The 16,499-nt window shown below is 37.9% G+C and overlaps 1 protein-coding gene across 1 annotated transcript; it reads right to left on the bottom strand.

Moving 5' to 3' along the window:
* Nucleotides 1-813: 813 nt before the first annotated feature.
* Nucleotides 814-8,394, bottom strand: mdfic2 (MyoD family inhibitor domain containing 2). The gene is made up of 4 exons (XM_058403636.1): nt 8,139-8,394; nt 7,571-7,652; nt 5,055-5,252; nt 814-3,871 (listed from the first exon to the last, which is right to left on the bottom strand). The coding sequence occupies exons 1-4, from the start codon at nt 8,139-8,141 to the stop codon at nt 3,615-3,617; spliced, it is 540 nt and encodes a 179-aa protein (XP_058259619.1). The 5' UTR covers nt 8,142-8,394; the 3' UTR covers nt 814-3,614.
* Nucleotides 8,395-16,499: the final 8,105 nt, after the last annotated feature.

The raw sequence follows: 16,499 nt of genomic DNA on the forward strand, positions 1-16,499 counted from the left end.
CTGCCCCCCTCCCAACCCCCCCCTTAGTCAAGGCCCATCCATTCCCTCCTCCTGCTGTGTGCCTCTTTAATTTCCTCACCTCCACAGGGGGTAGGGGCATGGAGATAGGGTACCACGCTCCATCATTTCCTGCCATATGTGCCTTCTGCAGATCCCGTCCACGAGGCTTCTAATGGGACAACACCTGGAAGAAAGCGGGAGCCTTGTGACCTAAGAGGATCCAGTTGAACTTTCGACCCTGATTTGATCTGTTTAAAAGGTTGTCGATCTAGTGATGGGCTAAATCCTTGATAATCCCTGAAGACCTTCAAAAGTCTCTGGAGGCTTTTGGAGAACTTGCAGTGTTAATTGTTAAAATGAGGTCTATTAATTGGACGCAGAGGAAAATCACCTGTCACAAGAAAAGAGACGGCTTGGTGATTGAAAGGTATCTCTAATGCAAGCCCACACGGCAGCTACAAAGCAGCCATTAGGGAATATATATTAAGTTTGGATAGCCCAAAGGCACATATTCTAACTTAGTAAAAGGAGGGGGTTATCACATTGATTGGGAATGTAGCTCACTCACACACACACACACACACACACACACATGGCCCATATACTACAAATGACAATTAATATTGTTCTAATGCAGTTATTCTCAGGTTTTAGTGCTATACAGTCAGATATTTGGTTTATTGGAAATGACTACATCATCAGCTCATCATTATAATCTGAAAGATTATTACACTATAAGAGAGTATCACAAAAGGCTGCATACACAAATACTCATGAATTTGTTTATTAATACGACATATACATTTAGTGCTTTAAATATGGTAGCTCTGTGTCATCACTGTGTTTTTATTAATACTGACTGTTTTTGTTTAAATGTCAGCCCTTCATAAAAGGAACATTAAAACAACTAGCATTTATCTCATCAAATAACTCTATTGTGCACTTCAGTTCAACTACTACTTATGCCGCTACTATGAGTAGCAACAACAGCATCGGGCAAAATCACTGTGTAAGTGTAGTACATATTGACCGCAAAAAAAGCTTATTAGAACCACACGGTCAAATTATGTCAAAACACAGTGAAGCATCGGGACTGTATTTCCACGTAGAACATTGCTTTGGTGAAATATAAATGCTTTAAAAAATGCTATAAATGGACAATGTTAATATTTCATTTGGTCTTGCCCCACAGGAGAGCTGCTCATAGTGAGATTTGGGGGAAAAATAACACACAAAAACCTAGTATTGTGCACTTCAGAGGAAAGGCTTGTCTTGTCTCTCATTAATGAGGTGAACGGAGAGCTGGAGAACAAAATCCTAATTATAGTTTAATAAAAAAAAATGAAAGAAAGAAACATGTAAACATGTCAGCATGATGGATAGAGACTGCTTGTCGATTCGAAAACAAAACATTCTGTATCTAATTCTTTTTATTCTACTATACGATAATGACATCATTCTACATTTCGTTCTTCTTCATAAAACTGTAATGTACTACAACAAGTCCCAGAGAAGCAGTTAGAGATTGCACATTGCTCTGTACATGGACATAATGAAATAAATTTGAGCAGATGACAGGAAAATTCACACCGTACGCAAAACCATTAGAAAATCTAAACAGCCCATGCGACTCCCAAAGCTATCAGGAAATTTGACAAGGATCCAAAAAGTTTAAGACATACAGATGTTTTTGGTTTAACCAAGCATCTGTTTGCACAAGCATGACTTGTGTAGAAAAACCACAGTGGGACACAATAAGTTATTTTATGGCACCATAATAAGCTGGGTTTTATAATTACTTTACAAAAAGCAAAAAAAAAAGGCAAATTGGACATGACCTGAGAACTCTTTTGAAAGTGTCTAAGCTCGTTGTGTTGAACATGCATTCAGGCTATGCGGCATTCATACTAAATAATTTAAGTTGAGAGAATTTGAAATAACTATGATAAATATTATTTCTCTTTGGAGTTTAAATGGAATTTCGAAACAGTTTCATGCCATTTCATTGGTTTACACACTAGGCTGGATTGTGTAAAAGAAACATTCATTTTTCTTTGATAAATGCTTTTACACATTGGAAAAGAGGTTCAGTTGAGGAGAACAGCAGGGGAACAATAAATGTGGTTAGTTATCTATTTTTTCCTGCAGGGACATGTTGATAGAGTGCCATTTTAAAGTTCTGGAGTAGTCAAACTGCAGTGAGGTCTTTTATTCATCGGTATGCCATACATCCTCTAATGCTACATGCAGATTTCAGTATGTAAACATAGACTTACTGACCCTAATTCAATTCTACAGTGACATTCAGAGCAAGCTGTACAAGAAGACTCCTGGGGTACCTGAAGAGTTGGAGAGCTTCATAATTGCTCACTTCAATGTAACTTCAATGAGTTTCATGACATGCTTGGGAAATTCCTTAGGAACCTCCTGCTGTTTCAAAGAAGTGCCAAAGGTTCCCTGATGAGTGGTGAAAGATTGTGAAAATTATATACCACAATAACAGGTTGATACTAGTACGACACAAAAATGACTTGTACATACACTATATGCAAATACACCACATGGCCAAAACGATGTGGACCCCTGATCATCTCACAGTATGTGGTTCTTCCCTAAACTGGTTCCACAAAGTTGGAAGCACAGAATTATCACAATAGAATGTCTTTCTGTAGCATTAATATTTCCCTTCACTAGAACTAAGAGGTCCAAATATTCCAGCATGACAATACCCGTGTGCATAAAGCAAGCTCCATTAAGGCATGGTTTGCCAAAAGCTGAAGTAGAAAAACTCTAGTCCTGACCTCAAACCTCAATGATCACCTTCAAGATGAACTGGAACAGCACTACCTCACTAATGCTCTTAAGGCTGAACAGGAAACTCCTATAGTTGTTTTCAGAAATCTTGTGAGAAGGCTAGCAGATGTTACAGAAGCAATATTCAATAAGCACGATATGTGTTTGTCAGTCAGTTGTCCACATACTTTTGGCCACATAGTATTTCTCACTGCTAATAACTTTTTAAGCAGCAGAAGAGAAGGATGAATAAATAGCACACACAGATGCATACATTCTGTAGCTGCTGCTTTCCCATTACATTACAAGTGCACAAGTTGTCACTGCGTACTGATGTGAGTGGTCTTCTTAAACAGAGAACAAAGGTTGATGGGCTCTAGAAAAGACAAGTGTCCTACAGAAACAACATCTCATGCTGTTTGTGTTAAAATACTCCAATTCAATCAGGCTGCATGCTCAAAGATAACATGAAGACCATGAAGACACCTTCTTGTGACATTCACTGTTTTTGATACAACTCCCATGAGCATGCACAAGTGCTTATGTCAGCATGTCTCGCACCTTTTTCAGGATCCAGATCCGCCTCAGTCTTCTTTGATTTCTTTTAAAGATTTTTGTACACTTGTGTGGTTTGCCATGCCAAAACTCACCATTATTTAAAGGCAACTCCATAGACATATTCCATTCAAAGTTGATGCTTATGTAATGTTTCAATACGGCAGTAATATTGAAAATGCTGCAATTAATGCTGCACTGGCTTCATAGTGGCCCTGTAGTCTCCAATCCTACTGCCCAGTTTGTTGGCGTTTGTTGCTAGCATACTAACGGTAACAAATCTCTGAAATCTCCATGGCTAACTCCAGGCAGTCGCTGGTTTCTTGGCAGGCATCAAATAGGCCACAGTCAATATCACAGTGACAATTCCAATCGCTGTTTTGGGCTGGTTCTAATGGAGCAAACAAATAGCTGCAGGCTGGGCAGATTTGATTAGCGGCACGTTTACACGTGTCAGGCAGCATGATGCACAGGTCATAGAACTGGCAGAAGAGGCAGTTGAGGATGATCCCTGCACAGGCATCTGATAAGCAGAGAAGAAGTAATCAAGGGAATATCAAGCAGTAAGCAAGGAAGTCATTCCTTATTCATAGCTATCACAAAACGGAAAACATAAGTTGTCTCAAGGCATCTTAATGGAGTGTACTAACGGTTGTCTTGTCTTGCAGTTTATCAGTTTAGTCAGCAGGAATTTTTAATAGCCAGCTCATATATATATATACTAATTGTGTATATTGTGATCCTAAACAGGTGGTATGAACACTGATGCAATTGTTTGAAGGAACATGTTCATATACGTAGAAGATACTATAAACAAAGTGTTTGTCCTAATAGAAAAGCTAGGCTATGTGTGATTTGGCTTGTCTTGGTATTAGTTGTTGTAAATTTTCCTGCATTCCATATGGCCCCCATTTGTCTATCTGATCCGTCAATGTAAATCTATTTATACATATGCAGAAGATTATTACTGGCAGTTAGATGATGATGAGCCATTGCAGCCTTCATAAACATGAATGCCATTAAATCGTATTGCAAGAAGGAAAGTCTTTAATGACTTGTGACAAGAACACCAAGTACATCATCATACGTGTAATAAAAACTAAAAGCTTAAAAGAAACATCTTGGCTTCTAGAGAAGAGACACTCAACGTCCCTTAATGGTAGCTGTCTGTACTTCTTGTTTATAACATTTAAAAGCACCTTTTTCTCCCATGGCATTTCCTAACACATGCATAATTTAATGAATCACATTTTCTTCCCTAAGAGAGAGGGAACTCAGGGAGTCATTTGAAGGCCTAATCAATTACCATCCATCTTTATTGGTGATCGTTTCTTTCTTGTAAGTCAAAAGGTCACCTCTACTCTCTTTTTCACACCCTCAATAAATATATTCAAAACAGAATTATTTGAAGTGGAATTAACGTTGGGATTACCATGGGAAAATTTAGATTGCTGAACATATTGTGTATAGGGCAACACTTTTGACTTACTCCCACGCAATAGATTCAAGAGCAAACACTCATGAACCATTATTCCTATTAATACTGATACTACGGTCTGCTTAGTGACCTTGGACTTGATCACTTGAAACTGCAACTGTGTTGAATATATGAATTAGAAGCATAATGTGTAACAAGAAAGTGTTGTATATAGACTTTAAGACATACAGCATAGTTACTCTAGAGCTTCAACATCTTACTCTGTCACCTTCAATATCCTGATCGTCAGATAAGGCGTTTGTGGAAGAGGAGACAATGCTACACCTATCCACAGAGGAAAGGCCATAAGAGGATCCAGCAGCGGCTGCATCTGCTTTGGTTTCTCCAGGATCAAGCTCAGGTATGGGACTGAGTCTCTGCAGGGTCCTGCCTGGAGCTGTGTTAGTCACCTTCTTACCTGGTAAATCTAAGAAAACATCGTGTCATGAGTATAAAACAACCAAGAGGTTTTAAATAAAGTAGATACTAAACATTATAGTGTACATCAGACTTAATCTAAAGCAATAAGAACATGGGGTACAAATGAAAACCAAGATAAAGTGGCATAATCAAATAGATTTTTTGTTGAAACACAACAACTCTTTGCCTATTAATATCTCATAATTATTTTCAGTCATGGGCAGTTCTTCAACATGCCACAGAGGGCATCCTCCAATGAATTCCACAGATTCTTCTTCATTTATTCTTTGCTATTATTCATTCATTCATTCATTCTCATTCATTATTATTATTATTAGTAGTAGTAGTAGTAAATGTTACTGACAGTAAGTGTAAGTTCTGAGGCTTTGTTCTTGTCTGCCATTTCTGTGTATGACCTTTCATGATCTCTCAGTATCTTTCTTTTTGAATAAGATTTGCCCAATTTGGATATTGATATTCCTTGTACCAATCTCTGCCTGTAATCCTGCTACTGAATTATTACTGACTAAGCTTTTTGATCTGGATTGTGTCTGTTAGTGATCTGCACAGGGATCCACATTATTTCTCCTGTAAACAGCCTACTAAAGACACATGCTGAAATACATCTATAGGTAGGCAGACAGGTTACCATTAAAAGATATAAAGTATTAAAAGGACTTGAGTTACAAAACAGCAGTGTGTCAATTTACCAGTGATTTTACATATAGCAGACATTTGAATTTTTAGACTCACTGCCCTACAAATAATTGTGCTTTAAATAAATGTTGTGTGGTTTGCCTTGCGGTTAACTCTATCTAAACACCCAATTTTATGAATACAAAGAAAAATAGGAGTATGTTAGTGTTAGGTATGTGTAGTGGACTCCAAACAGGATGCATATAACTTGAAGACAAACAAACTAACATTGTAAAATGCACCAAATATAATATAAATTCAAGGAATACACTAAACAGTTTTCAGCCCCAGACAAGTATTTGCTCCCAGCATTTTTCCTCAAACTTAGATGCTCATAAGCTTGGCCAAATTCATGGCTAAAATATACACATACACAGCTGCTGGCCTCAGAGTCCAAAACTCCTTCAATAATGAATCTGCTTCTCACAGACAGAATGGAATGCAAACTATTAATGAATTATGGCCCTGACTGAGCATGCCTGTTTATTTTTCTCCCACCTATCCCAAATGAATTATTCAATGGACTTTTTCTCTCTTTTATTTAACATTTAATGTGTTATTATTGATTAATATTGCAGAATTTTTTTTTCCTTAAAGATATCTGCATAGTTAGTTCATAAGAAAAGTAACAGTAAGAAAGACATATTGAAATGTTTTGGGATGTACATTGTGTAACTTATTTCACCCCTACATGAAATACTTCAGAAAATTAGGTAAAATGTAGATTGTGTCTAATCATCTGGGCATCAACAATTGTATCAGTATAACCAATTATCAATGCAAGAGTTTGTAGTGATTTATCAGAAAGCTTTTGAACCTACAAACATTCTGGTAGTAAGGGATTTGTTGTGTTAATCCATCTGTACCACTGATCCAACACAGGGTCACGGGGAACCTGCAGCCTATTCCAGGGCATCTGGGGCACAAGGTGGGGGAAGACCTAAATACAGCACCAACCCATCACACTGCACAAATGCAGACGCACTCACATTCACACACTGCAGGCAATTTAGAGATGCCAATCAGCCTACCATGCATGTCTTTGCACTGGGAACTAGAGTACCTGGAGGAAATGCCTGCAGCACAGGGGGAATATGCAAACTACACACACACAGGGCAACCCCCAAACCCAAACCAGATGTGTAAGGCAAATGTGTTAATCACTAAACCACTGTTGTGTTAATGAATTATACAAATAACAACAAAACAATTAAAGACAATCTACGAACATAAACGTACAAGCTTAGGACAATAGAATAATTTCTGGACACATCTGGATCATTCATGATGCACAGTGTTGACAGTAGGATCTCAAATGATTAAGTGTAACTTAGTTTCAAACAAGTGCCTAAGTGTTTATAAGGAAAATCTACAACTGTCTAACTCTCTCTCTCTCTCTCTGTCTCTCTCTCTCTGTCCTTCACCATAAACGAACCACATCACAGTCTATTCCAAAGAGGCCTCACAAAGTATGATGATAAGAAAGGCAATTGTGTAACTTCTGTTCATCTTATATTATCCCTTAAGAGACAGACTGAAGAATGACTTGCAATAATCTATCAGTTTTAATCTTGAATCTAGGAGTATATCCAGACTAATAAAAAATAACTAAAAAAATTTACAGCTTACCATCGTTAGCCAAGGTGCTTTTCTCCTCAGCTCTATCCATGTCACATTTCCCCTTATCACTTTGGACACTTTTTCCAGCCATCTACATCATCATTGCAATAAAATATTCATGATACAGGACAGAAACACCATCATATTAAGGTAAAAAATAAAAAAACAAGAGATGAGACAAGTTGCACAGTTATAATCAGATCACAGAGTACAACTAAGTGCCAATCAAATCAGTAGTAGTCAACTGTTAACCAAAGCAAATCTGTACATAGATGCTTTATGCATTGGGTGAAGGTGATCCAAATCAAACCTTTCAATAATAAGTAACAGTAATAACAAATTCTGGAAGATTTAGTTGCATATGGCATTTTAAACTAAATTCACAGTGTGGAAAATGAATCAGTGCTGGTATGATTAAGCACAGGACTTTATTAATACACAAAACATAACACCAGTTTGACCAGTAATGTTATGTTACCAGTATGTAGTACTGTGTATTTGCAGTCGGGACTAGAAATATGATAAATGGAACTGGCATAAAGTGTCCATGAATTTATGAAAATTCTCCAGGACTTACCATTAAGCTACACGGAAGATGAATAAGAAGTCGTCACACTCGGGATGACCGCTTTCACACACTTCATAGTGAGCTTATGATGCGCGCGAGGACATCTCCTCAAGCCATCCACCCTTACTTACTTAGCCGCGATATTACAGCATTAGTGCATAAATGCATCAAATGATATGTTTTTAAAGCTGCAGAACAGATAAAATATCGGAGAACAACAGGAAAAACAAAATATTCAACTGGTTTATTAAACGAATCGGGCACCCCTGTTCAAATGACCGACGAGCGAGTCGCGAATGATTCATTCTATTTGAACGACTCCTTTTGCGGAATCGGTCGAATCGATACGCACGGGCGAATGAACCAAAACCTTTGTTTATTTTATTGTATTTTATTTATTTATTTTATTATTATTATTTATATTTATATGTACATAACATAATTTTGCTAAAACATTACAGATGATTAGGAGTTAAAAAAAGATCAAACTCACTAACAAACCAACCAAACAAACAAACAGACAGACAGTCAGACAGACAAACAAACAGACAGACAAACAAACAGGCAAACGAACAAACAAAGACAGCATTGGACATCACAATCAAACTTATCAGTTGATTCCTGATAGTTCTACAAATATTTTGTGTGTGTGCTTGTGCATGTATGTGTGTGCGCGTGTGTATTCTGGATAAATAAATGTCTATAAAACTTTATAAAATCTTTTAACAATGTGTTTATAATGTCTTTTATGTTTCCACTTTATAAGTGGGATTTATAAGGTTTATGGTGCAGAATATGAAATTGTTGTGTTATATGATACTAACATATAAACATAAGAAATATTTTGATATATGATCATTTTGATATATTCAATAATGTGATATAGGTTATGGTGTAATTCTATGGTGATTAAAATAAACATGTTTTGAATGGGTTTGGATAATTTCAATGAAAATACATGTGATTTATCAGATGTAATTTATCCAAAGAATCTGAAAAATGATTGATTTGAACCAACATACAGTTTTTAACCACAGGGTGCAAGTGGATGAACAAGTCTTCATCATCTTTTATTAGTTTATCTCAGATAAAGCAGGATGTGTAACAGTCAGAACTGGAGACATCACACCAAAAGTAAAACAAATTACATATCTATCTATCTATCTATCTATCTATCTATCTATCTATCTATCTATCTATCTATCTATCTATCTATCTATCTATCTATCTATACAGTGCAATTAAAATCTTGACATTAAGTATTAAAATCCAAACTAGGCATTTATGTAAGGCTTTCAGTATGTTTTATGGTGCTAAGAGGACAATGTAAATTAAGAAGATATCACAGTGTGGACAAAACAGTTCCTTAATGGAAAACCTTTTAAATTATTCCCAGAAATCCTTTAGGCTTTCTCTAAAGGTCTATAGGTCTAAGATTTTCCTCAGCTGCTTAATGGCAAATGTAAAAGTATGCATTTTATGGGTTGGATACTTATAGGTCCAAATGGGGGAAATCTAAGAGAGTGGTAAGGCCAGCATAGGTACTGTAACAATCCTGTGGGATTTCCCCAGTCAAACAAACAAGTAAGAGCAAATAAGTATTCAAAATAGACAAGAATGCATTATAGGGAGTTATTATAAGGAGTACCTATGCAGGAAATGTAGCTCAGGAATGACATTTTAATTGAATTCAGCAATTCAATTAATTCATAAGATATTAAGAAAGCATATGCAAATAACAGTTTGAACAGTCTTGATCAGTCTCAGTAATATTAATGCTGGTGCAATTAATGTCATGCTGGTAAATTGTCTCAATAGTGAGTGGGTAAAATCTCAAAAGACTGAGACATAAGTAAGATTACATATAGCAGAGCAGAAAGTTAGTTTATTTTGCAGCTGATTTAAATAGTAAATTATGCACAGTGTCTATAAACTCAAGGTGTTAAATAATTCAGTGGTGTCATACCAGGTCACTAAACAAATGTACTTACATGACCAGTAACTGTATATAAAGAACATTAAAACCCCATAAGCAGTGACAGATTAATACTAAATTGTATTCCAATTGGTCTCAGTTTACAAGCCTGGCAAGGTCCTCTAATTAGCCTGCACATTAGTGTTGCATTTTAAAGGATGCCCCACTGTGTTTGCATATGTTTAGAGAACAAGGGGCTGCTTAATTGAAAAATTAAGATATGTATGTGTGTGTGTGTGTGTGTGTGCATGTGTGTAATTTTTGGAGCAGGCCACAGATACCTTGTTCAGTGGGAAGTGCTTGGTAAATATGAATGTTAGAGGCATCATAAGAGCATTAAGGGGTTTTATTCAATAGAAGATCTATTGGATTATGGCTATTAGGTCAAACCAGGTTTGCTTAGAATTGCATTAGTGGGAAGGTTTTGAAAGCATTTGAGAGCAAGTGTTACGCTTAAGCTATGAAGAAACACAAAGCTCCATGCAGACTGCATAAGCAAAGCTTACTGCAAATATTGTTGTTTTACATATTTGCCCTAAACAACAGTTTATACAAAATGAATATGCTGCATCAGCTTCCTTGAATTTATTTATTCTTGTCTGTGCTGATGTTTTGCTGAAAACATTGTTCCTGCTTCTGCAATCTGTAATTAGTTTTGAAATGTACAAACTATTTTATCTGTTTTAAATATTTCATTTAAAAGAATGGAAATTATCTGTGCATTTATGCCTGGATAATCTGTTGGGTTAAATTAATCATGTACAATCATGTAACTTAATCATGTACAGAACGTATTTCAGCTTTGCTTGTAGCCTTCATAATGTGTCTTAATAAAGCGTATGTCTGGAGAGTAATGGTATACCAGTGTACACAGATCTTTTAAACAAAAAATACACTGGTCAGGCTTTGAATTAAATGACAAGTCATTGGAATATCCCAAATATCCAAATCTAATCTATTTTTTCTCAAACCCTTTTTTTCATAACACAAAAATAATGGCATCAGCAGAAACTGAAAGTCACACCCCTGTTGTAGTGCTCTAACCACATCAGCGCAGGCACTTTGATTTATTATGACAAATGCAAATAATCGCAAACAAGATAAAATTATTTTAGCCAACCAAATGGCAAATAGCTGTGAAGAGCAGGAAATTACACTTGTCTCACATAAAAATAATGCCATATTATTTTAGTTACAGTTACTACTAAATTTTTAAGTAAATGTTTAGGCATTTTACTTGCTGACAATCTGCTTTACCTATAGAGTCAAATTAGGTCTTCAGGAGTGAAACAACAGCTTTTTATTCAAACAGTTCTTTCTAATTCCCTTTTATTTGCTCTTCTACTCTTTCATCCATGAAAGGTAGGGAAAGATTAATAGTGTAAGTGTCACATTCAAGGAGGAAGATAGAAGTGCAAAAGTTTATTAAAGAAAACACAAACAAATCAAAGTGGAAGCATCAGTCTCCAAAAAAAAGTGTAAGAGCAAGAACAACATGGTAAATTACACTACCAGTCAAAAGTTTGGACACACCTTCTAATTCAATGTTTTTTGTTTAGTGACTTATTTTCTACATTCTAGAACAATACTGGAGATTTCAAAACTATGAAATAACACATGGATTTATGTAATCCATATGTAACGACAACAAAAAACAGTCAGTTGTTATTTTAAGACACGAAGGTCAGGTGTTCTGGAATAGTTCTTGCAAGAACAGTATTGTCAAGTGCATTTGCAAAACCCATCAAGCACCATGATGAAACTGGCTCACATGAAGACCATCCCAGGAAAGCAAGACCAAAATTTACCTCTGCTGCAGAGGAGACGTTCATTTAGAGTTACCAGCCTCAGAAATCACCAATTAACAGCACCTCAGATTAGAGCTGTTATGAAGGCTTTACAGAGCATCAGTAGCAGATATATCCCAATATCAACTGTTCAAACGAGATTATTGTGTATTTCGGCCGCCTTCAGCATTGTTTTACAATGTAGAAAGAAATAAACATCAGGAAACACCATGGAATTAGAAGGTGTGTCCAAACTTTTGACTGGTATTGTATATACCAAAGATTAAGCACAACTGACGTGAAACAACAAAAGCCTGACAATAAATTACAGAGAAACAGAACATAGTAATTACAGGTAAAAAGACAGTTGTGAGTAATCAGTGTCAAGGATATATGCCTTGCAGAGCTGCTGGGATGCCATTTTGTGACCTAAACCAGCCTCACCATTGGGACTGGGCATGAGAGGCCTCAGTGGTATCAGGCTTAGGTGTGGCTTGCAAGGCCATCTCATCATCCTTGGCTTTGGCTTGAGAGGCTGCCCTATCAGCATCTGGCCTGAGCTTGAGTTGGCTGGAAAAACCATCCTGTCTGTCTTGGGGTTGAACATGGAATAGAAAGCCAACTGTTCTTGGCTTGGGAGGCCAGCTTGTCACCCTTTAACTTGAGCATGCCTTTTAGAGGCTTTGGAGCTTGTCTGAAACCTTCAATCCCCCTTCATCTCCAGTGTAGTAGCTAGTGTTTTGGCTGGGCTCAGCGGATATGTCGGCTGCAGACTTTTCTCAGAATATTTCAAGTAGAGGCCTACCAGAGAGCTGGTTGAACATGGCTTCTTTCCACAACCAGGTGTTTCTGTGCCACCAATCCCTGATAAAATAAGTTTCAGGAACCATGCTCTATCAAGGCATCCAAATGTATCATGCAGCTAGCAGATCATTCACCTGAGTAATCACACAGTCAGTTCCTCAAAACTGAATAAATAAATAAATGCATACATGAAATACATGCTTGTTTCCGTGTTGTATGTTTTTACTGCCTCTGCTATAAAAAAAAAGACATGAGCCTGTTTTAGACATGAATAAATGAAAGAAAGAATATAACATCACAACATTGTACATACATACATACAGCAGATATACACTATATTGCCAAAAGTATTTGCTCACCTGCCTTGACTCACATATGAACTTAAGTGACATCCCATTCCTAATCCATAGGGTTCAATATGACGTCGGTCCACCCTTTGCAGCTATAACAGCTTCAACTCTTCTGGGAAGGCTGTCCACAAGGTTTAGGAGTGTGTTTATGGGAATTTTTGACCATTCTTCCAGAAGCGCATTTGTGAGGTCACACACTGATGTTGGACGAGAAGGCCTGGCTCTCAGTCTCCGCTCTAATTCATCCCGAAGGTGTTCTATCGGGTTGAGGTCAGGACTCTGTGCAGGCCAGTCAAGTTCATCCACACCAGACTCTGTCATCCATGTCTTTATGGACCTTGCTTTGTGCACTGGTGCACAGTCATGTTGGAAGAGGAAGGGGCCAGCTCCAAACTGTTCCCACAAAGTTGGGAGCATGGAATTGTCCAAAATGTCTTGGTATGCTGAAGCATTCAGAGTTCCTTGCACTGGAACTAAGGGGCCAAGGCCAGCTCCTGAAAAACAACCCTACACCATAATCCCCCCTCCACCAAACTTTACACTTGGCACAATGCAGTCAGACAAGTACCGTTCTCCTGGCAACCGCCAAACCCAGACTCGTCCATCAGATTGCCAGATGGAGAAGCGCGATTCGTCACTCCAGAGAATGCGTCTCCACTGCTCTAGAGTCCAGTGGCGGCGTGCTTTACACCATTGCATCCGACGCTTTGCATTGCACTTGGTGATGTATGGCTTGGATGCAGCTGCTCGGCCATGGAAACCCATTCCATGAAGCTCTCTGCGCACTGTTCTTGAGCTAATCTGAAGGCCACATGAAGTTTGGAGGTCTGTAGCGATTGACTCTGCAGAAAGTTGGCGACCTCTTCGCACTATGCGCCTCAGCAGCCGCTGACCCCGCTCCGTCAGTTTACGTGGCCTACCACTTCGTGGCTGAGTTGCTGTTGTTCCCAAACACTTCCACGTTCTTATAATACAGCTGACAGTTGACTGTGGAATATTTAGGAGCGAGGAAATTTCACGACTGGATTTGTTGCACAGGTGGCATCCTATCACAGTTCCACGCTGGAATTCACTGAGCTCCTGAGAGCGACCCATTCTTTCACAAATGTTTGTAAAAACAGTCTGCATGCCTAGGTGCTTGATTTTATACACCTGTGGCCATGGAAGTGATTGGAACACCTGATTCTGATTATTTGGATGGGTGAGCGAATACTTTTGGCAATATAGTGTACGTCGACACATGCTTAAGGCTTCAGAGAATGTAGCAGAGTCTTACAACAGACCTTCACCTTAAGACATGAAATAAGATGAAATGTGCTTCTATGGCACTTCCTTGATATCACATTTCAAATCTAGATTAATATTAATTATACTGCAATTGGATTCTTCTGCCTCTAAATGATTTATGGTTTAACCCATTTCTTTAGCCCGGAGTAATGAAATAATATGTTATGTGTAATGACAAAATGGACTAATTCATTTGTATAAAACAGGGATAAAAATATCATTCATCAGCAGCTGCATTTAACAGAAATGCCCTTCCCTTAGACAATATGTATAAAGCCATAAAAATGATTTTATATGTATTACCATATGATTTAAAAAGAGTAAATGTCCATTTTAACTAATGTTGAATGTAAAATTTGCTTTTAGACTTTTATACTTTTAATGGAGTGCTAGTTTAAACACCAGTGAGTAAAGATATAGAAATAATACGTACATTATGCTTCACTCTTAGAATGAACAACTATCAAATCAGAAGAAAAGGGAATCTGAATGAACATATGACTTTTGTTCAGTTTGATGGCCCCCTTCATGGCTTGAGAGCTTGGTATGGTGTAGGAGCTTGTGCACTTTGGTGAATCTCTAATCTTTAAGTATAGCCAGCCTCTCTGAACAGATCTGAGAAGAAGTCAGATAAAGAATGATCCTAAAGACCCTGTAAAAAAAATGTCTGCCCTGCCCAGATGTCACCAAGAACCACCTTTGGAGCCAGGCCTAGTAGTGGTGTCTGGAGCCATCTATTAGGTCATGTGGTGCTATCACATGGACTAACACCCTGCAAGAAAATCGACCAAGACTAACTAGTCTGCTGGTGTCTGCTGGTGATGGCATTGATGCTCCCTCACTGATGTTCATGTTGAGGGGTGAGAGAGGTCACTGGCAATGCATGTGGCTTTGAGGATGTAGCAGTTGTAAAAGACATCAATGGTGGGTAAAGAGATCTTGATGATCATTTCAGCTGTTCTCACAATCTGCTGTAGAAGCTCAGTGGCTCTCTTGCTGTTGGAAATTGTACAGGTTCCCTACCACATGGTGAGATGGCAGATCAGGATTGTTAATCTGTAGAAGATGGTGAGGATAGGAGGGGGAACTTCTCTCTACATCCTTCACAAGAAGTGTAGCTGCTGCTGGTCTGTCTTGGCTATGCAGGTTGTATTGAAAGTTCAAGAGATGTGGTTATGTGCACACCAAGAAACTTGGAGCTCTCTTGAGTGGTCTTCTAGGGTCCTTGTGAAGTCTTATGAACATGGACTGTCAATAAAAAACACATTTGTACTTGAAATGACAAAACAATTGGTAAAATGTCAATGATCAAATTTGTGATTGTATTATCACAGGGTGTTTTCTAGATTTACCTGTAAACCCAGAAGATTCAGCTTCATTAGCTTGGGTGAGAGATTTCTCCCTAGTTCTTAGTGAAATTGGCAACACTGAATCTGAAGTAACCATATTCAAATCCCCAATCAATGTCTGTCATGGCATTAACCCCAGAATGTGCTGATAGACACCACTTCCCAGGGAAGCCATCAAATTGAAAAAGAAGGCGTCAGGGAGGGTTTTTATGATTTAATTAAGGAAAATAGGAGAGCCAGAAGACTCCTTTAATGTTGCAAAAAGATGAAGCAATACATTGAACTGGCAAACTAGAATGGTGCTTTTCCTTTGGGAAAAGTCTATGCCAGGTTCTGAGGAGAAGAATCCATCTGGTAGTTGAACCATTAGGTTTCTGCCGAGGTCATGGAAGAGTGTACCAACTCTTTTCTTCTTGCATAGCTTTCTGAATGGTCATGGGAATATACCCTCCCTGTATTTTATTAATTTAGAAAAGGCCTATGATTGTGTGTTGTATTGTTGCTATGAAAGGAGAATGGGGTAGAGTTGTTAGTTTGAAGTGGATTTGTACTACACGGATCTGGCATCTCCTTGAATGCTGTGAAAGTCTCACCTCCACACTTGTTGGTAGTTTTCAAAGAAAGGATATTAATAGACAAAGATTGGAGAGGTGTCTAGGCTGGGGGGAATAACACTCAATTTTTTGCAGATAATATTGGTCCAAAGTACATTTGACATGCTGAGTTTACTCTCCATTTTGGGGCAAGGATCTCAGCAATTTGCGAAATCTTTAAATTGAGAGGAGGTGGTTCTGGGTTCTTTCAAGGCTGCTCATTGT

This window comes from Hemibagrus wyckioides, linkage group LG11 (assembly GCF_019097595.1).
Source record: "Hemibagrus wyckioides isolate EC202008001 linkage group LG11, SWU_Hwy_1.0, whole genome shotgun sequence".
NCBI classification, from domain to species: Eukaryota; Metazoa; Chordata; class Actinopteri; order Siluriformes; family Bagridae; genus Hemibagrus; species Hemibagrus wyckioides.

Bases quoted from the DNA above. Each gene is read 5' to 3' on its own strand.
- mdfic2 (XM_058403636.1), bottom strand. The intron at 5,253-7,570 runs GTAAGCTGTAAA...ATGTTTTCTTAG, and splicing joins AAGCACCTTGGCTAACGATG to ATTTACCAGGTAAGAAGGTG. The intron at 3,872-5,054 runs GTGACAGAGTAA...TCTGCTTATCAG, and splicing joins TGACGATCAGGATATTGAAG to ATGCCTGTGCAGGGATCATC.